Source organism: Nothobranchius furzeri, chromosome 12 (genome assembly GCF_043380555.1).
Source record: "Nothobranchius furzeri strain GRZ-AD chromosome 12, NfurGRZ-RIMD1, whole genome shotgun sequence".
Taxonomy (NCBI): domain Eukaryota; kingdom Metazoa; phylum Chordata; class Actinopteri; order Cyprinodontiformes; family Nothobranchiidae; genus Nothobranchius; species Nothobranchius furzeri.
Genome location: NC_091752.1, coordinates 17917869 through 17938752, shown reverse-complemented (window position 1 = coordinate 17938752; position 20884 = coordinate 17917869). Strand labels below are relative to the sequence as shown.

The 20884-nt window shown below is 42.3% G+C and overlaps 1 protein-coding gene across 2 annotated transcripts in view; it reads left to right on the top strand.

Moving 5' to 3' along the window:
* map3k4 (mitogen-activated protein kinase kinase kinase 4) overlaps window positions 1-20884 on the top strand; it is a 37786-nt gene that overhangs the window by 11382 nt on the left and 5520 nt on the right. For both annotated transcript variants that reach the window (XM_054734759.2, XM_015941797.3), the window contains exons 2-22: window positions 2896-3041; window positions 3126-4537; window positions 5506-5919; window positions 6055-6212; window positions 11466-11582; window positions 11661-11760; window positions 11851-11934; window positions 12052-12321; window positions 12390-12539; window positions 12722-12883; window positions 12972-13105; window positions 14463-14541; window positions 17127-17205; window positions 17375-17477; window positions 17774-17896; window positions 18835-18935; window positions 19020-19100; window positions 20064-20255; window positions 20329-20399; window positions 20478-20594; window positions 20677-20836. In XM_054734759.2, coding sequence (XP_054590734.2) covers window positions 2896-3041; window positions 3126-4537; window positions 5506-5919; window positions 6055-6212; window positions 11466-11582; window positions 11661-11760; window positions 11851-11934; window positions 12052-12321; window positions 12390-12539; window positions 12722-12883; window positions 12972-13105; window positions 14463-14541; window positions 17127-17205; window positions 17375-17477; window positions 17774-17896; window positions 18835-18935; window positions 19020-19100; window positions 20064-20255; window positions 20329-20399; window positions 20478-20594; window positions 20677-20836 — 4253 coding nt within the window. The remainder of the gene's footprint in view (window positions 1-2895; window positions 3042-3125; window positions 4538-5505; window positions 5920-6054; window positions 6213-11465; window positions 11583-11660; window positions 11761-11850; window positions 11935-12051; window positions 12322-12389; window positions 12540-12721; window positions 12884-12971; window positions 13106-14462; window positions 14542-17126; window positions 17206-17374; window positions 17478-17773; window positions 17897-18834; window positions 18936-19019; window positions 19101-20063; window positions 20256-20328; window positions 20400-20477; window positions 20595-20676; window positions 20837-20884) is intronic.

Genomic DNA, 20884 nt, shown 5'->3' with positions numbered 1-20884 from the left:
TTTTTTTGTACCAAATAGTCACTCACCTGAGTGCACCCACCTCCTTACTCCAGATCATCTGTTCATAAGCTGTAGAGCATCGATTTGAGACTGGATGACGTGCTGGGAGCTCCATCCATCCATCCATCCATCCATCCATCCATCCAGTTTTGTCCACGTAGGGTCGCGGGGGCTTCATCCTACAAAGATTTAGTCTCACTGCACACGAGGCACTTACAGCTGCAATAGCAAATCTGCAAAACAAGCTAGCTTTTAAGCACAAACACGGTAACGGAACACTTACCCCTGCCGTCGTCTATATGTAATCATCTCTAGACCACGTCCACCTTAAACCTGCATTGTCCGGGAAAACGAGAGAGCACTAAACACCAGTCTCCGTTTTCTAGGTCCAGACGTCTTTTGTTGTCTTTGACTTCAAAAGATGTTTTTCTTTTGGGGACTCTGGTAGTTGTCCTAAAGTAGAAGTGGTAGCATCCGGCTGTTTTCCCTTCATTGACATTATCGAGTGGAGAACCTCTCACCAGTGGTGTTCCGTTGCTAAATGCATGAGCGTGCAATGAGTGGACGACCCAGGTAAATGCGAAGGTGTGGGGGTTCAGTGAGACGAGACAACCGGATGGTCAAATCATTGGTTTTGGACCAAGCCGTGTTATTGGCTGAGGTTTTTGATAAATGCGAAAAAACCACATCATTAACTTTTTCTTTTCTTTTAATCTCCACAAAATAGTTATAGCTATACTCTATGAGGCATGAAAATATATTTAGAGTTAGCTTGTTTAGCTGATTTGCGATTTTAACTTCAAACCAGAAAACCAGTGTTTTTACTTCGAGGGAACCATCTAGAGGCAGAAAAATATATTTCACCTTTAAGCCCTTCTTCAGCTATAAGCAACGCCTCTCATTCATAAACGTGCACCTCTACAATTACAATGTGTATGTATATAGCACCGCGTCTACTTCTGATCAATATGTGAGTGGAATGTGGAGATCCTTCCAACTTCAGGTTCAAGGTAAGTTCTTTGCCGGTCCTTGAGGCGCTTTTCGGCAAGTTTAGTCTGGGCTTTTTCTTCATTTTTGTCTGTCTTCTAGTTGAAGCAGGCAGTTGTGGAATTGTTATTTTCTGTGGCTGTGAAGCTGCTGCCCCATGGTTCTCTGTGTCTGCACAGCTTTGTAAACAAAGCAAAAACACAGCTTAGTCAGGTACTTCCGCAAACTCGTATGCTCTGTGCTTTACGTATATATGTAAGCAGATGCCCAATGCTATTGGCCAATGCTGAGTGGTGGTCAAGTAAAAATCGTATGGGGCTTTACGGAACAGCGGGCGTGCTTAGGAAAACAAATTCACTTATCACAAAAGAGTCAGACTCTTATGGATTTCTATAAAATCGTACATAATCCCTATAAAGGGGAATACTCAGCATTTCTGCCAGAATACGTTATTGTCACAAATATGATACATGTGGCCGAAAATTACTTTAATCGTACTAGAATGTTTCATACATGCACTTCGTATGCTGCTGCTGTGTTTTGCCCTCGTTCTGTCAGTTTTACTTGCGCTGCCTTTTTAAAAGCACCAGCACAATACGCATGGGAGTGTAGCCTTCTGAAGAGGAAAAGGTGTGTGCCGTTTGTCAGGCAAGACAAAATAAAAGCATGCTTGCAAAGCGGAAAGTGTCAAAAAAATTCATTATAATCATTTCTCACCGATTGCATTAGTGCTGTGACTGTTTTGGAGCTAAAACTGAAATTTTGCTGTTTACCCAAACATGCAGAATAAGCAGTAGGTGTCTGTCTGCCTTGGATGTCAGTCTGCAGCTGCTCAGGGGTTCATTGTTAGTTTTAGACAGGTTTTACTCTGGGCCAGATGGGCGATAGAATCTGGATCTTCTGTCTTTAAGCTCCCTCAAAAGCTTCAGCAACAGATTCCACCCACTCCCTTAACACCGTTTCTCCCCAGGGAACGTAGCCCTTTCTATTCCGTCCTCACAGGCACGTGTTGGGGAATGCCTGTCAGTCCGACAATTGATGGTGACCATTGTAGGTATCACTCATTTTAATTCTTCTCAACATCTTTTTCTTGTTCCTTTTCTTTGAGAAAAGAGAAGCTTCAAAATCTTCCTCTAATCCTGTTTTAGGAAAAAAGAAACACCCATTGAGAGGCATAAAGGCATCTGAGAACAAAGCTACTGACACCGTGATCCGGGAAGGCGTGCCATTTATTCTTTTTTTCCGAAAACAAAGTGTTTGAAGTCAATTTGAGTGTTTCCTTCCCGCAGGGTTGGAGCTAGCATATCTGACGTTTTATTAACAGGAATTCACAGTCGTTCCAAAATGTTTTTGAAGTAACCAGGATGTCTACATCGTTATTGCTGCTCTAGTTTCATGATAGTCTCATGAAATTACAGGTTGTTCGTCTTTGTCATTTTGGTTTAAGAGTATTGCACTCAGGACCTTTGTCGTGTTTGTCTGAAACTTTGGCTTTTGCGGCATGGTTGGTGACTAAGCAGATACAGCTAATACGCATGGTTGTGTATCTCCATCTGCTCAAGCTATCATGTTTACCACAGGTCATTGTCCTGCTCCCAGACGACTTTGGTAATGCAGAGTATTGTTATATATTTAGAAAGCAGCCAGACTCCAAGAGACAGTCTATCTGAGAACGTCTGCAGGAGCGGACCTTGAGTATAATTACAATTTAGCAACGTGTTTGTTTTGCCTCAGTGGCGATTTGCTGTGCACCCTTTAATGGGTGCAAGCAACCGGGAACAGCTTGTACTCATACAAGAACTTTTTAGGTTTTAGTTTTTGACGAGCCATCTCTCCTTGTTCATGATGCAAAATAACCCACCTTATGTCCAGTCTATAGATTTTTTAAATGTTGTTTGTTCTTCACAGGCAAGACAGAAAAGATGCATCCCAACAGAACTCTGAGATGGAATACTCCTGGGACTCTTCCAACGAGGAAGAAGACCCCGACTATGGCACCTCACCTCCTTGCACCTCGCGTCAGAAGAAGCGCATGTTTCCCAAGCATCCAAAACGTAGACAAACATCATAAAATCTGTCGAATCATTGTATGAAAACGATGCATGATGCTCACTGTAAGTCTGTTTGTGATCCATCAGATGTTAACCCCTCCATACAGAAAAAAAGTCCCAAGCCAGCAGATATCCCAGAGGAGCACAGGCACAAGATAGACGAGAAACAGAGGGCCACGCTACGTTCGACAGCAAGAGACCAGAAGAAGAAATTTGAAGGTGCTTTCATGCTAGATCCTAAGTCAAGTCACTTTGGGTCCATTAACATGGATCCCAGGAAGCATTACTTAAGCTTGGGCTGCAGCAGCGTCAAGCTGCCCGTGTCTATGCCTCATCTAGCCCGGACCCACCGGCAAACCTCCAGAACGGACTGTCCCGCTGACCGCCTCAAGTTCTTTGAAACTCTTCGGCTGTTACTTAAGCTCACGTCTATGTCCTCTAAGAGGAAGGAGAAGGAGCAGAGAGGCTTGGAGAACATGGGGTACAATGGTCACAACAACGAGGTCATCTGGTTGGAGCTGCAGGCGTGGCACGCACGGCGTTCCACCCCCGATCAGGACCTTTTTCTTTTCACTGCCCGCCAAGCTATCCCTGACATCATCAATGAAGTGCTGCAGTTTAAGGTCAACTATGACAACCTGAAAGGAGCTCAGGGTTCAGAGGCTCAAACAATCAAGGAGGACTGTCAGAGTGTCCCCGATATTCTCTCTGGAGAGGAGAGGGAAGGCTTTGTAGCAGAGACCAATCACTGTGGAGGAGATTCCTGGGGCTTTAGTGCGTGTCCCTCATCAGCATTAAATGCAGCAGAGCCGCTAGGTTCTGGCGTAGATTGCAAGGAACACCTTCAACGCCAACGACTTGCCTTTGAGCAGGTCAAGCGTGTTATGGAACTTTTAGAATCGGTTGAAGCTTTGTACCCCTCTTTGACGGCCCTACGAAGGGACTATGAAAAATATGCAGCTCGAGACTTCCAAGGCAGGGTGCAGGCACTCTGTCTGTGGCTCAACATTACCCAGGACCTCAATCAGAAGCTGCGCGTCATGGCCACTGTGCTGGGCCTCCACGATTTATCCCGCATCGGGTGGCCTGTCTTTGAGATCCCGTCACCTCGCTGCTCTCGTGGGAATGAAGAAGAAAATGACGAAGACGAGAATGACTCGACAGCCACTTTTACAGCTGAAAGTGATGAGGAGGACAGAGATGGTGAGGAAGAGGGGGATGACGAGCATGGTGCAGAGGAAGAGTTGTCCCCAACACTAACTCCTAAATTTGCCCGAATGCTGTCAGAGGAGGAGTTTCTCCCTGCTGCTACTTCTGGAGGTTCAGAAGTGACCGCAGGAGGAGAAGCTTTCTGCCCTACAGCCATTTACAGACCGTTTGTTGACAAAGCTTTGAAGCAGATGGGACTGCATAAACTGATTGTGAGACTGCACAAACTCATGGACCGCTCTCTTCAGAGGGCAAGAGCAGCGCTGCTTCGACACACCCCTGCAGTGGAGGTAAGACGATCCTTCCTTAAAGGTGTCTTTCATTGAGAAACTATAATACTTGTTCTTTTTGAAATACGATCAGTCACTCTGAGTTTCACACGCATGCTGAACATTAAAATAGTCTTCAAACCTTATTGCCGGAATTAGCCACGAAAAGGATATGGATGGGATCTTTCTTCTACGTCACAGAGAACATTAGTTCAAAGCCTAGCCCAACTTGGCGTGCGACTGCAGACAGGAAGGGTGTGTTTTTGTGGCAAGGAGAGAGTGGAGTGCATCAAGCAGGGAGGCATCGGGTCCCATTTTTAAAGTCTTTGGTATTACCCGACTGGGATTTGAACCTCGATCTTGCAGTCTCAGGGCGGACACTCTACCACTGAGAAGGTGCATCACATCCTTTTTCTAAATAAATTACTTATGTACCTCTATCTGCTCTTGACTCAAAAACCCCAGGTCAAAAAAGTCCAAAGTTGATGCCAAAGCTGTTTCAAACAAGCCGCTGCCATCTTTGTTGTTTTGCTCTGTCGTAGGAACATCCCACCCACCAATCTGCGCTGTGCTTGGCAAGGCACAAGGCCCACTGAGGATTTTATGGATTGTGGCTAGATCGGCCTGCAAAGCTAAATCATTTCACATAATGCTACAGTCGGTCTTGATTTCTAAGCTAAAGTTCTTCACCACATTTACAGAAAATGCACCATAATAGGACGTGAGTTGGTGTCAGGATATGGGACCATGGTTGTATCACACAGTTCTTTTCATGCTGGTGTTTCTGTCATTTCAGTATATATTTGGACTCCCTTGTTTTTTATTTAATTTTTTACATTATTTATTGTGCTTGTGATGCACCTTGTGATTTTTTATCTTGTAGGACCATAGACAAAAAAAAGTTCGTCTACTTATTACTACCAAACGGTTTTTGAAAAATCCTAGGGTTAGTTAGACCTGCAGACCCACTGCATCTTTTTCTTCCTCAGTTTGCTGACTTCCCAGACCCCATGATGGACAGCGAATACCTGCCTGAGCTGTCACGCCACTTGTCCTGCAGTGGTCCTACTGATCCAGAAACAGAAGCTGACCAAGTGTCCTGGGAGGATCTGCTGGGTATGGATCTCCCATCCTTCCAGCCGGCTTTTCTCGTGCTTTGCCGAGTCCTCCTCAATGTTATTCACGAATGCCTTAAACTAAGACTTGAACAGAGGCCGGCTGGAGACCCATCGCTGCTCAGCATTAAGCAGCTGGTTCGTGAATGTAAAGAAGTTCTTAAAGGAGGCCTTCTGATGAAGCAGTATTATCAGTTTATGCTGCGTGGGCTGGTGACCGATGCTCAAGGCTGGCAGACGAATGCGAATATTGATGAGTTTGAGGAGGATCTTCACAAGATGCTGGTGGTAAGAATCTTCCCTTCTTCGTTTACTCAAATTATAAATGGACAAAAACTGGATAGTTTTGTAATTTGGAACTGTAAAAATTCATAAACGGGGTTGTGTATATATAATATACGTATAATACGTTTGTTTTTGCAGGTTTACTTTGAATATATGCGCAGTTGGATCAGAATGTTGCAGCAGCTGCCTCAGGCCTCTCACAGTCTAAAGAACCTGTTGGAGGAGGAATGGCACTTCACTAAAGTCATCACTCCTTACATTCGTGGAGGCGAGGCCCAGTCCGGGGAGCTTTTCTGGTGAGTAAACCTGCAAGGGTTCAATCGTGCCATTCTCGGTGCTGTCTGGCAAAAAATGTTGAGTTCATATTATACAATGTGTATTATTTTATCGTTGGTGGTAAAAAGTAAAAAAAAAAAAAAAATACACACAACGTCTCCCTCAAACAGCATAATGATTAATTTCACCAGTGTAGGTGATAGAGGTGTGAATCTTCACTTGTCTCCCGATTCGATTCGATTACGATTACTGGGTCAACGATTCAATTCGATTCGATATCCCGATGCATCACGATGCATCACGATTATTTCATATTGATTTGTTTTCATCGATAAATAGAAGATGTCAGATAATTGCTTTTTATTTTTTTATCTATTTTTTTGATCCCCAGTGAGTCGTGGAGGATGGCTGCTTCTACTGAGCCAGGATTCTCTGGAGGTTTCTTCCTGTTAAAAGGGAGTTTTCCTCTCCACTGTCGCTGCATGCTTGCTTAGTATGAGGATTGCTGTATAGTCACTGACACTAGTCAGTGACTTGATGCAATTTGCTGGGTTCCTTATATAGGAAACATTATTTCTTATTGGCTTAATGAACTGTGAATTGGAATGTTTATTATGTGAATTGCCTTGAGACGACTCTTGTCGTGATTTGGCGCTATATAAAAAAACTTGAATTGATTTGAATCTAAAACGTAATTGACACAACCTGCCATTCCTCAAAAGCTCTCCATTCACAACAGGTTAGGACAAAACATTTTAAACATTTAAGATTTAACAAAGTAAAACATCTGTTTCCTCGTTCAACACCACGCCTCAGGCTGAGAAAAACACGCTTTGCAAAAACTCACAAAATCTAAAAAAGTACTGAAAACCTTCAGGACACATAATGTAATAATAAAATCCATAATGGGCTCATATATGAGTGTTTAATGTCTCTGAGCAGCTCTAGAGTCCAATATTTATGCCACAGTTGAAGGGTGTCAGAAATAACACCAAATGAAATGTTTGACTTAATTTCATTTGAACCCAGTGGTTCATTTCTGACATGTTGGAGAATGAATCAAGTTCTGTTTGATGCAGAAAATAATAAAACACAAAACAAATTCTACACTTCCAATAATATTTAAGATGTGTGTTTTATTCTTCCTGATAAGAACACCAGCTGAAGGCTGTGGGCTGGATTAGGATTAAATTACCCAGCTGATGGATCTCCTTCACTAACCAGCTAACTACAAACCTTTCCACTAACCTGTCCTGTGGGACCCTCACCATGTGACCCTCATGTCCATGCTGTCTCAGGAGGAGCAGATAGGAGACAAGACCTCCTGTAACTTAAAATGAACCAACGCTTCCTCCCAGCTTCTGTTGAAGCTGAATTTAACATCAGTTTATCATCATGAAACAAAAGAATAAAGTGGAACGAGAACTTCCATTTCCCTCTCCTTTTAACTTATCCGTCTCCCTAAATAAAAGAGACAGACGATCACGCTGCAGCCGCCGTCACTGACCCCGCCCCCTCCCCAAGACCGGATCTCCCTACATTACAACAAGCAGTCTGACTGAGCGCTTCCAGGAGAAATAATAATTAAATTATGAAAATAACGCGTGTTTGGAGCATCGGTGTGGAGGAGCGTCCTCCGATCGTCTCTCTTGTGTGAGCAGACAGTCTCTCTCTCTCTCTCTCTCTCTCTCTGTCGCTGATCGAGCGAGCGGAGCGCGCCGCACGACAACCCGCTCAATTAACATAATTCACGGCCCAAATCAAACAGAACCGGTTGGGCTGATTCGGTTCCGGTTTGGTCTCAGGTGACAACTCCAGCGCTCAGCCCTGCAGTACCACATTAAGGCGGAGGTAAATGTGGAGGACGCTCACTCTGACAGATTTGGATGCTGCGCTAGTGCCGCCGTTAAAAAAACAAAACTACATTCCACTATAATCGATTATGGCGTACTCTTCTACGATGAAGAATCGTTTATGTCCGCATCCCGATGCATCGATTATTTGATTATTTTCCTCAGCTCTAGTAGGTGACTAAAGCAAACCTTTAATAATTTTCTTTTCTTCTGGACAAGTAGGAGTTCTACTCGGCCTTTCCACCGGACGCGTAAGCTTCGCATAACTTTCGCAAAGCACAGTACGCAACAATTAGTTGCTGTTATAGCTGATGGGTGTGTTTTTACTTGCTGCAAATTGTCACATTTTGGACACATCCCAGAAGTGCTTAACTAGTAAAAAAAAAAAAATCTGCGTCATTTAGGGATGAGTACCGAATTCGGTACTTTTTAAGGTACCGACCGAATTCAACAGTACCGACTGAGCACCGATTCACGTCATTTCAAACGGTGCCTCGTTTCGGTACCCGTCCTTCATAACGAGAACTTGCCAAGACAGCTGCGCATGCGCAAGAGCGTTATGTTGTCGGTCCCTGCGAGCAAGTTGTAAACAGAGCAGCATGGGTAGAAAGAACGCACGCTAAAGCTTGGGTCCACTTCACTAAATGTGATGGGTAACTGGGTGATGATGAAACCAGTGACAACGATCTAAGACATCCTCATCTTAATCTGCTCCGGTAGGTAAATAAAATGTTTAAGATAACGTTAGCTTGATATGTTAGCTTCCGTTCCGCTAATGGTGCGTTCGCTTTCTCCTCGGAACTCCGAATTTCCGACTAGAACATGAACGCGCTCTAAAGTTTGGCTTCACTTTACTAAATGCGACGGGTGATTGGGTGAAGATGAAACCAGTGACAACGATCTAAGTGTGAGGCATCATCGTTTTAATCTGCTCCAGCAGTTAGATAAACTGTTTAAGATAACATTAGCTTGATATGTTAGCTTCCATTGCCACCGTTGTTATCAGCTAATGGTGCGTTCGCTTTCTCCTCTGAAATTCTAACTTCCCAGTAGGTAAAATCAAATGGCAAAAGTAATGAAGATAGACAGTAAATTTAGTTCACAGTAAAGATGTTTGCTTCAATTTAATTATCAGCTTATAAAACTACAAGGACGATGTTAAAATACAAACAGTTGAATGTTATTTATCGTGAAATTTATTATTTATTTATCAAATATTGTTATATATTGAGAAAAATATATATTTAATTATAAAAGAGAATTAAAATAATAAACACTCAAAAGTATCAAAAATTGGTACCGTTAAGTACCGGTATCGATTCCTAGGTACCGGGAATTAGTACCGAATCGATTCAAATGTCAAAGGTACCCATCCCTAGCATCATTATTTCTGGCGATATCGTGACCTTGCAAGACCAACTGCGTGGAACACTGTAACTGTTGTTTCGCATCAAAAACGATTCCAATGGGGAGGGACGCGTTGCTGAGCTCATGTGGAAAACATGTATTATGCAAAAGCAAGGCAGTTTTATTTGTAAAGCACATTTTATACACAAAAGCTATTCTATGTGCTTTCCGGGTGCAAGAACATAAAACACTAATATCAATGTGACAACATAAAACAGCAGATTTTAAAATCAAATTTAAACTACACAAATTAAATTTGATCAAATTTAAATACACAAATACATTCAAAGTAACAAAAAGGTAAAAAGGCAAAGTTAAAAGCTGAGCGGTTACAGTGCAGCATAAGAAACATTCATCCAAAGGCTGATGAATACATGAATGTTTCTAATATTTATTTAAAAGTTACTACAGTTGGGGAAGATTTGAGGTCCTGAGGAAGCTGATTCCATCTGTGAGCAGTATAACGGCTAAAAACAGCTTCACCCTGTTTGGTTCTGGCCCAGCTGACTGTTTCCTAAGGATCTCAGAGCTCTGCTGGAAAGAGATGCAACATGTATTTTGGCCCATTGACATTGAGTGATTTATAAACTAGTAGAAGCATTTTGAAATTGAATTTGTAGTTTAGCGGTATCCAGTGTAGAGATTTGAGAACAGGAGTGACGTGCTTGGTTCTTGTTGAGACTAGGGATGTCGCGATGCAACTTTTTCTCTTCCAATACGATATCGACATTGCAGCCTTCAGTATTGACTGATACCGATATCTATCTGATACGATATCTGCACCAGTCATACTTACTTTTACCTGTTTCATGGGTGTGGAATGTATGAAAGTCTTGATCAAGTGATATTACTCAATCTGAGAACAAGAACCAATAACAGACAGTATAAAAAATGACTTTTTCTTTCTTTACCATTGGTTGCAAAAATGTGAATCTTAAGGGCCTGCTTATATCGGAGATTTTTGATGCCGTCCGATATAATCAGATACACTGTTTTTGGGCCGATATCTATATCGGAACGGGACAACCCTTGTTAATACTCGAAGCTTACACGTCTGGTGGAAATACGAATACGAAAGTTAAGCCAAAAGATGGAAAACAATGGCAAACATATTACAGATTTCTACACAACCCAACTTTTTCTGTATCCTGTGATTTCACAAATTAAACATCACAGATGGTATGGTATACTTTTTTTTTTATCAAATTACTTTTGTATCAAAAAGTGTAAATCTGCCAAAGTCAGACTTGCAGCGTCACCTCATGTATTACACATTTTCCGTTGTTCTGCGAGTCATATTACAACAAAGCTGGTTATGGATATAAGAAAACATCGATATGGCAATCTATCGCGATGTTTGTTCCTGCGATTTTATATTGATAATCGATAGCTGGTTATTGAATTTTTGGAAGAATTTTCATGCAAACATTTGTGTGTTTTCTTTTCTGTTGGTGCAATTCAAACACCGACTGCTAGTTGGCAGCAGTGTGCAAAGGGTTTTGTTTCCACCATTTAAATGTAAACCCCTCTATTATGGTTCAAATACCTCATGTTAAACATGTTACGTATCAGTTTGGACTGTTTGTTGAATTTTCCTGCAGAAAATTCAGTCTAACATCGTCCGTCTGAATGTATCGTATCGTCTCCCCTGTATCGTGATACGTATCGTATTGCCAGAGTTTCACCAACATCCCTACAGCTGGCCATCATTGTGTACCTGCAGAAAGCCACTTGATGCAAAAGTTTACAGAAATTCACTTGACCTGTTGTAAAAATTGTTAAGATGAGAGTTCTTTTAAACATTAAGATTTTTTAGAAGCTTATTTTTAGAGAAAACGTTAGTTTGACACCTTCATGAGAAGTTCCCTCTGATTTTATAAACGTAAATAGCTCTGACTACTATCTGCTGCAGGTAAGACACTGGCCGTTCAGAAACACTTTAAACAGCTTAAACATTTAAACTGAGCTTGTTTGTGAAGTGAACCGAATGGATGCCTGTGATTTTCTGTGCAGTAACATTGCCGGGATGCTGCTCGAATCCACTGGAGAGTTTCTTGATGCCGGTCTGCTGAAAAGTGGCAATAAATTCTGGGAAAGTGCAGATGATAGCACAGCTTTGGACGAGATCAGGTATGCAAGATCAAAGGTTTCACTTTTTCAAAAACTTTAGCCCCTGTGTTGGTGTTTAGAACTGTTTGATTTGTGCAGGCGGTCGGTAATTGAAACTAGCCGCTCACTGAAGGAGCTGTTCTATGAGGCCCGGGAGCGAGCATCCAAGGCTCTGGGCTTTGCCAAGATGCTTCGCAAGGTGAGAACCAGCAGTCACTCTGCCTGAAACGAGAAAGTCACAGCCACATTCTGCCCACTGTGCTCTGACAAACTGTTGTCCTGTCTCCAGGATTTGGAAGTTGCTGCAGTTTTCAGCATCACCAGCGGGGTGACTTGTCTCTTAGAGGCACTGAAAAAGGGGAATTATGTCAAGGTGCGCTGATTTTCAATTATCTTTAAAGAAATTGAAATGTTTCTGTTTTTTTTTTTTTTTTTTTTTTTCGTCTTTGGGTAATTTATGTCTCTTCGAAAATCCACCTTCTGTCTCCAGGTTCAGATACCAGGCTTGGAAGAACTGCAGGTTTTCGTCCCCTGTGGCTTGATGGACCAGCGGCCTCTCATCCTGCAGCTCCTGAATGCCGCCGCTGGCAAAGACTGCTCCAAAGAGCCCGATGAAATAGCCGAGTATGAAGCCTACCTGCTCATGAGCAAACACGGAGCTGGGGATTCCACCACAGGTTCTGATTGGGCCCAGTGGGATGGAAAGCTCCTCAAACTGGTCCCGCAGATGGAAACGGTCGACACTTTAAGGGCCATGAAGGTTGGTGTGACTTATTGTTCAGCACTGTGGTGTTCAGAAGCAATTTACTGACGCTGCGTGTCTTCCAGGTGGAGAATTTGCTCTTGATCGTGATGCAGTCGGCTCACCTGGTGTCCCAGCGAAAGGCTTTTCAGCAGTCCATGGAGGATGTGCTCACTCTGAGCCGGGAGCAAACATCTAGTCAGCCTCTCATCGCTAGCGCCCTGGAAGATCTCAAGGTATTTGCTGGAGAGATAGTTATGTTTCACTGTCCTAATTTCACATCTGTTTCTGCTGCAGCTGCTATCACCTACCCTAAAAAGGGAACACGCTAACCCTTCATTGCTGTTCCATTAAATACCACACATCCTAAATCAGCAGAAGCAGTGTTCTGTTTTCACGATTGTTGTTTTGACGTCAGAACAAAGCCCTCCAACTATGCCTGAAGATAGATCAAGCCATCGACCAGGTGGAGTTCATGTTCACCTCCGAGTTTGAGGCGGAGATGGAGGAATCGGAGTCGGCCACTCTGAATCAGTACTACAGAGAAGCCATGATTCAGGGATACAACTTTGCCTTTGAGGTAAAAGCCTTTTAAGGATTTATAATCCTGACACTAGTGTGTGTTTTTAGTTTTTTAGTTGAATTGTTTACTTTTGTTTTATTCACAGTACCACAAGGAGGTGGTCCGCCTGATGTCAGGGGAGTTCAGACAGAGGATCGGGGAACGCTACATAGCTTTTGCACGCAAATGGATGACATATGTTCTAACCAAATGTGAGAGTGGTAGAGGCACCAAGCCCAGGTGAGACAAGACTTTCTTTTTACGTGTACTCACTGGTGTTTCAGTAGTTCACGTCTTTATTTTTGCCTGTGGTTGGGTGCGAGGTCTGTTAGCTGGTGTAACTTTGTTTTACAAATGGAAACTCTGTAAAGCATGTGAAACTTTGTTAGGGCTCAAAATAGCCCTGGAGCCCTGATAAATGGCCAACTAAACCTCATAATATATCCTTATAATGGAGATGCAGGTTAGTCCCGCCCACTCAGCTAAGACATGAATATTAAATGAGCTGTGTGCCGATAGCCCGGTTTACCTCATGTACAGTTTCCAGATAACTCAACAGAGCAGGCTATGGACCTATCTGGCATTCAACGTTGTAATATTCCTAGGACATCCTGGAACGACACATGTGCTCAAACATTCTTCTTTGTTTTCGTCTTGTCCAATAAGGATGTTAGCAGTAGCTCGAGCTAGCGTTAGCAGTAGCTTGGGCTAGTGTTAGCAGTAGCTCGGGCTAGTGTTAGCAGTAGCTTGGGCTAGTGTTTGCAGTAGATATTGATGCCGATATATTGTCCATCCCTACTTTCTAGGTTAATAAAAATGGTCAGAATGGGAATGTGGAATTCAGAAAAACCTGAGTTTGGCACAAAAAAAAAAAGATTTCATAGGGCCATAGTATTACTGCCAAAAAATTAAATAACAACAAATGTTTTTTATAATTTGTTAAATGGTCAGATTTATTGTTATCGTCGGAATACTCTGAAAAATCGTGACATTATGTTTCGGTCATATCATCCACCCCTGAGTTTTTGTAGACTGGTGGGCTATTCCTTTTTCCTTCCTAGTTGCTTTCATCAGATAAATGGAGAACAAAAGTTGAGAGTTGCTTCCAGCTGAGGTAATTACAATGTGGTTGTACGAGCTCTTCAGTGCAGGTCGTCTTTTAGCTATAAAAATAAAATAAACCCACTAAAGAGATAGCAGCCAGAGACATTAGGAGAGGCTAAATGTATGATTTGGTATGCTTGGGCTCAGGATTTCAACAAAAGCTAGTAGAGCAACAGAATTATGAGAAGAATCAAAATACTCAAATCCTGTTGAGAAACACTCACGTCTGGAGTTCAGTGTAACCTATACATCAGCATCACTACTAAACCTTTGGTGCAGTGGGAAGTGTGAACATACAAGGCTTCCTGTAGAACTGGGTCATAAGTGTTTATCGACAAACCACAGATCAGTCCTGGATTCTAAAGTCTGATTATCTGTATAGAAATGCAGCAAAGTCGATGAGAAACAGCAGCTCTCCCTCCCCAAGCAGGCTTTTACTATCCATGTGACATGTAAAGTCACACAATCTCACTCAGGTGTTCCTTTTCTACAGGTGGGCAACTCAGGGATTTGACTTCCTTCAGGCCATCGAACCCGCCTTTATATCTGCATTACCAGAAGAAGACTTCCTGGTAAGATTACCACCTTATTTCTTTTCTTTTATTTATTTATTTATTTATTTTTTCTGTTGTGTAGATTCTAAGGTTGGGCAATTGGACGAATTTATTGATTTTTGACGATAGACCAAGTCCTTCACCAATTTTTTTTAAAGCAATATTTTTTTAATGCCTACGAACTAGCCTCTTAGATGGGACATTATAAACTTCCATGTCCAACCAGTGTCTTTTATGCATTATTTTTCTATGTACATACTGTATACATATTATACATCACTAAAGCTGGGATTCCTGTGATTCAAATGATAAATGCCAATCATGAGACAACCATAACAGAAGACACAGTAAACACTTTTGTCAAGCTTCTCGATAATTCAAAAAAATGCACAACTCACTGTTTGAATTCTCAGATTATTGCCAGAACAGAGCTGTCTTGAACAAAAACGGTCTTTTTACATTTATATGAGTCCAATAAAAGTACTACGATAAAATAGTTAGTCCACAAAAAGTCTTATGTCCACAATCCAACTTCATGTACCAATAAAAACCTTCAATTTTTCCCTCAGATGCGTCACCCTCTCACCATAACTCTTGTTAGCTTTCACAAATTAGCTTCAAACCTTTGATCAACATCTTACTTGCATTAACAGGTGAAGGTTGCCCCCCTCTGCTGAGGCAACGTTTTCTACCATTGGCCGATGGGTCAAAAGTGCCTCTTCCTGTTAAGGTTGGGCAATCGGACGAACTATTCAACCATCAACAATAGGCCAAACCCTTCGCCAATCATTTTTTATGAGTGGTATCTTTTTTTAGTCCTGTGAATTAGTCTGGCAGATGGGACATTGAATACTTCTATGTGAAATCATAATCTTTTCTGCAACACTATCTCTATGCACATACATGCATCATTTAAAAGCTAAGATTAATATGATTCCAATGATATATGGCAATCAAGGATTCATCTATAACTGTAGATGGAAAACATTTTTATCAAACCACTCAGAACTTCAAAAAAATGTCTAACTCGCCATTCGAAGCCTCATACCACTGACAGAATGGTCTTTTTATATCCAGAAGTCCAAGAATAGTACTACAATTAAATAGTTAGTCCAAAATAAGTCTTAAGTTCACAATCCAACATGTCAGTAATCAATTAATAATTCTAAATTTCCCTCAGATGCATCTCTTTAACTCTCTTATTACCAACCTGTCGCCGCCGACAGGATTTGACATGCGCAATTCTCATTACCATAATTCCTGAACCCTTTAAGATATCAGGAAAAATTCCAAAAGTGCTGAAAAGATTAAAAATAGGGCTTTTCGTGCATATGTAATATATTACGGTAGCCACCGGGATTCCCTGTCTTGAGCTCAACAAATCACAAGACAGATTCAGAGACGTGCTGAGTTTGTCATCCAAAATGCTCCGTTATATAACTTTTGAATGGCTGATCAGATTCAAAAAATTCCAACGGTTCCTAAAAGTACATAAAAGCAGCTTTCCAACGATCTATAGCATAAAGCAATCAGAGTAATAAAATATCGCTACGAGGGGAAATCCTGCTTGCGGATAACGGAAGGGGGAAGCTAATTAGCATAAAAAGCCAGCATGAAATTATGGAAATGCCTCAAAGAAAATCAACACGATCTATTAGGTGTCCCAGAAGGCTTATATCTGAAGACAGTGACCATGAAGGACAGATCTCCAGTGAACCAGGGTATGGATGTTTGTTCGGTCTTTTTATTTATTTATTTATTTTATTTGAACAACCCGCAACATAAAAGAAATAAAACGTCTGAAAGTTTACAAAAATAAATGGTCTTAAAAACTGCCAAAAAAGATACCAAGCTTCTAACTTTAAGAATAGATGTTTTACAGTTCAAAGTTTAAATTGTTCATTCCAAAGTTTTTTTGCCAAAGTCATTTTGAAGTTCCTGTTCAGTAATAAATGTAAAACATTCAAATCCGTTTTTTTGCTTTTTCACTTTTAAGCTGATTTTTTAAAGGCTTTAATAGAAATAAATTCTAAATACAAACCATACACTGAAAGCTGAGGTTGTTCTGAAAAAAGGAGAAGAGTTACACACACTTTGCATTTTTTATTACAATGTTACAGCCATAAGATTAAAAAACATACCAGGCGGCCCTGCTTATAATTATGGTCATAAGAGGGTTAATGGCCTCCGTTAGCATCTCCATGCTTGCTTCTAATTTTTGAGTGACATCTTCCAGAACCAGCAGGCGATGGGGGGTGCCCATGCGTGCCCCTATTCTCACATTTGCAGCTTAAACCAGTTGAGCCGTTTGTTGAATGACGCATTAAATACTCAATAAAATAAAAAAAAACGACAATCTCACAAAGAACCTTTTGGGACTGCTCCTGCAAACCGATTAGAAATGATTGTCAATCAGTGTTGGACCTAGCCTGGCAAGCTATCCTATTTATGTGAAATTATGCATTCGACGTGCAAAGCCAATTCATTTTGCTTAGGCAACTGTCTGTCTAGATTTCTAGACTGTTGAACTGATAAAAATTGATTGCATATCGCCCGGCCTTAGAAGATTATGGGATCTTTGTGTTCATTCTCTCCCTCTGCAGAGCTTGCAGGCCTTGATGAATGAATGTATCGGACACGTGATCGGTAAACCTCACAGCCCAGTTACTGGCCTCTACATCGGTAAGATGCCTCAGGACTGTTTTTTGTTTTACATTCCCCTGTACCAGACTAGTCGCTGCACAAAGACCTTTTTATCTCTGGACAAATTAACACGAGCGATTAATTGAATTTTATTTAAAGATGTGTTTTCTCTGATGGAGTTTCAGTATTGTCCCTTTTGAATTGCCAGCTCCCAGGAATAGTCCTCGTCCCGTGAAGGTCCCTGCTCCTGTCCGCTGTCACAGCGACCCACCAAATCCTAATTTATTTATCCCAAATGCTGAAGGCTTCAGGTGGGTTGCCACAGCTCAAGTGTTTCTGAGAGCTTGTGTGCCTTTAATGTTTTAAATGGAACATTTCTGTGCTGCATGGCTTTGCTTTCTTGGTTTTTTCATTCCCTAACGACTTTACTTTTAATGCCAGTAAGCTTCCATGTGCATTTGCTTCTTTTTTAATTCTTTAAAAATGTTTATGCTGTTGAGAACAAGTGCGTCTATCTCACAGCCAGTCAAACATACACACACTTACAGCTCTGCACACGTCCCACCTCTAAAGGAAGCGCTCCTCGGTTTGTCTTTTCACCTCACAGCTCTCGAAGTCTTCCCTGCGACCTCCGGAACCAGCAGTTCCCCAACGGGCCTCGCCCCGCCCCTCAGGGCCCGGGGGAGCACAGCCACATGAAAGCAGCCAGCAGCAGCCCCAATGACATCAGGTAGCTTTGCCCTTAGCAGAAACGCTCAGAGAGACCGCTTCAGTGATGGATCACAGCCGTTGTAAAGCTCCCAGGCACGGGGACAGGGAAAGCTCATGTCTGGGTTTTTATTCAACTAGAGAACCTGGCCTTCTGCCAAACAGATTACTTCCAACATGCCAACATGTTGTTTAAATGTTAAATTTAAGTAGACAAAATAAAACATTCCAGTTTAATATTGTGACAGATATGGATTGTAATTCTAAAAAAAATCCCAATTCTTCACAAGTGTGTCATCTTTGGAATATAACTTCAAAAAATATATATTTTTTGCATGCTATTTTGAGACATTTTCCCAAAGATAAAAAGTCACTGATGCGGCCTCCATCTCATGGCGTTCTGACTCAAATTATCCTTAATTATCCTTCACAATGCTTTTAAAATACAATTTGCATGGAATTCAGCCTCTGAAATGTTTCAAGCTCCAAAAGCTTTCAAGCTGTGAGCAAAACACAGACAAGATGAAACCTTACACACGTCCTAATAGCTGGTCCTGGGAAGAGACTGTGACTGCATGAATGAACTGAAACCTCAGAGTGGTCTATAATGGTCTGCTTTTAGTTCTGTTTGCATCCATCTTGCTTTGATGCTGTGCTTTGCTGCTTTTAGACTCTGGTGTTCTAGCGCGTGGTGTTGAGATGAGAATCCTCACACTAGCAGTCTAACCTGGCAGGAATGACAGTGACGCATGATGAACTATTGATTAACTTCCAAAGGCAAATTCTAAATAAAATCTCTGTTTTGCTTCTATTCTTTAATTTTTTTTGTCGCAGCCTTCTGATGAAAGTATGAGTTAAAGCAGAAGGGTAGAATTTGTGTATCTATGAAGGCAAAAAAGCTATTTTAAGCAATCAGTTGGAAACAAATATGATGTTTTGTTGACTTTCTTGTTTTGTTAGGGGATCAAATTTCCACGAGAATGATCGTCTGTCTTCAGTTGCGGCAGAATTGCATTTTAAATCCCTGAGCCGCCACTCCAGCCCCACTGAGGAAAGAGAAGGTGGGAGTGTGTAGTGATCAGCATGGCTGTTAGTGCTACTGTGTGTGTGTGTGTGTGTGTAAACTGGTTTAAATTTTGCTACAGAGCCATCGTATCCAAAGGGAGATCCCAACGGTGCTGCACGCAGAAGCTGGGAGCTCCGTACCTTCATCAGCCAGTCCAAAGGTAATCATAACAAATGTCTGATGGGTTTATCCATCCATCTATAATCTTCCTACAATTTTCTTCCATTTATCCAGGGTTGGGTTGCGGGAAAAGCAGCTTAAACACTAAACACGCTTAGACTTCCCTCTCCCCAGCCACTTGGGCCAGTTCCTCCGAAGGCGTTCCCAGGAGGGCCGAGAAATGATAAATGACCCGCACTTGTAGAGCGTCATTCAGAATCGGAGGACTCTAAAAGAGCTTTAGTACTGCAGGTGTTCCCAACCTTGGTCCTCAAGGTCACCCATCCAGCAGGTTTTAGTGTTTTTCCTGTTTGAACACATCTGAATTGAATCAGTGCTGATTAACAGTCTTGATGAGCCACTAAACGGGTAATTTAGTTATTGAATCAGGTGTGTTGGACCAGGGAACCAACTAAAACATGCTGGATTGGAGCTCTCCGGGACCAGAGGCATCTAGGAGGCATCTTGGCTAGATGCCCGAGCCATCTTAACTGGCTGCTGCTACTTTGAGCCCCTCCCGGATGACCGAGCTTCTCATCCTATCTCTAAGGAAGAACCCCGACACTCGGCAGAGAAAACTTAATTTTAGCCGCTTGTATCTGCAATCTCATTCTTTCGGTCACTGCCCAAAGCTGGTGATTATAGATGAGGGTTAGAACGTAGATCGACCGGTAAATGGAGAGCTCTGACGTTCCGGCTCAGCTCTCTCTTAACCACGACAGGCCGGTACAACGCCTGCATCACTGCGGACGTAGCACCAATCCACCTATCGATCTCCCGCTCCGTCTTTCCCTCACTGGTTAACAAGACCTAGAGACACATAAACTCCTCCACTTGGGACAGGAATTCTACCTTTTCCTGTCTCAGGACAATAGTGTCAGATTTGTGGGTGCAGATTTTTGTATGATGGGTAATACAATCTAAAAAGCTTTGACTGACTTCCGCTTCCTGTTCCTCTTGACAGACATGGCTGCACGACAAAGCCCGATGGAGACCGTCCGCCGCTCTATACGCAAGTTTGAAGACAAACGATATGCCGTGATGAAACAGCGCAACATCATCGGCCAAGTTTGTCACACACCCAAGTCGTACGACAATGTCATGCACGTTGGTCTCAGGAAGGTGACCTTCAAGTGGCAGAGGGGCAACAAGATCGGTACGAACGTTCTGTCTTGGTTCGCCTCCTTTAACACCAGCAGATGGTGATGTTGTGTTTTGTGTTGGGTTAGGCGAGGGCCAGTACGGGAAGGTGTACACCTGCATCAACGTTGACACGGGAGAGCTGATGGCGATGAAGGAGGTATGCAGCACAAAGTATTCAGTTCAGTTTATTTAAATTAAAAAGTTTGTGAGATAAAACTTAATTGTTTTCAAATAGATCCGATTCCAGCCGAACGATCACAAAACCATCAAGGAGACTGCAGATGAGCTGAAAATATTCGAAGGCATCAAACACCCAAACCTGGTGCGATACTTCGGAGTAGAGCTCCATCGGGTAAGACGCTCGCATACAACCATGGAACCATGTCACGTGTGCCGGAGACTAAAGCCGACGATGTGAACGTGCTCACCTGTAGGAGGAGATGTACATCTTCATGGAGTACTGCGACGAGGGGACCCTGGAGGAGGTGTCCAGACTGGGGCTCCAGGAACACGTTATCAGGCTCTACAGTAAACAGATCACTATAGCCATCAACGTTCTGCACGAACACGGCATCGTTCATCGGGATATCAAAGGTCTGTGCTGGATGAGGATGAATCCACTCGTTCAGACACCATGTGATC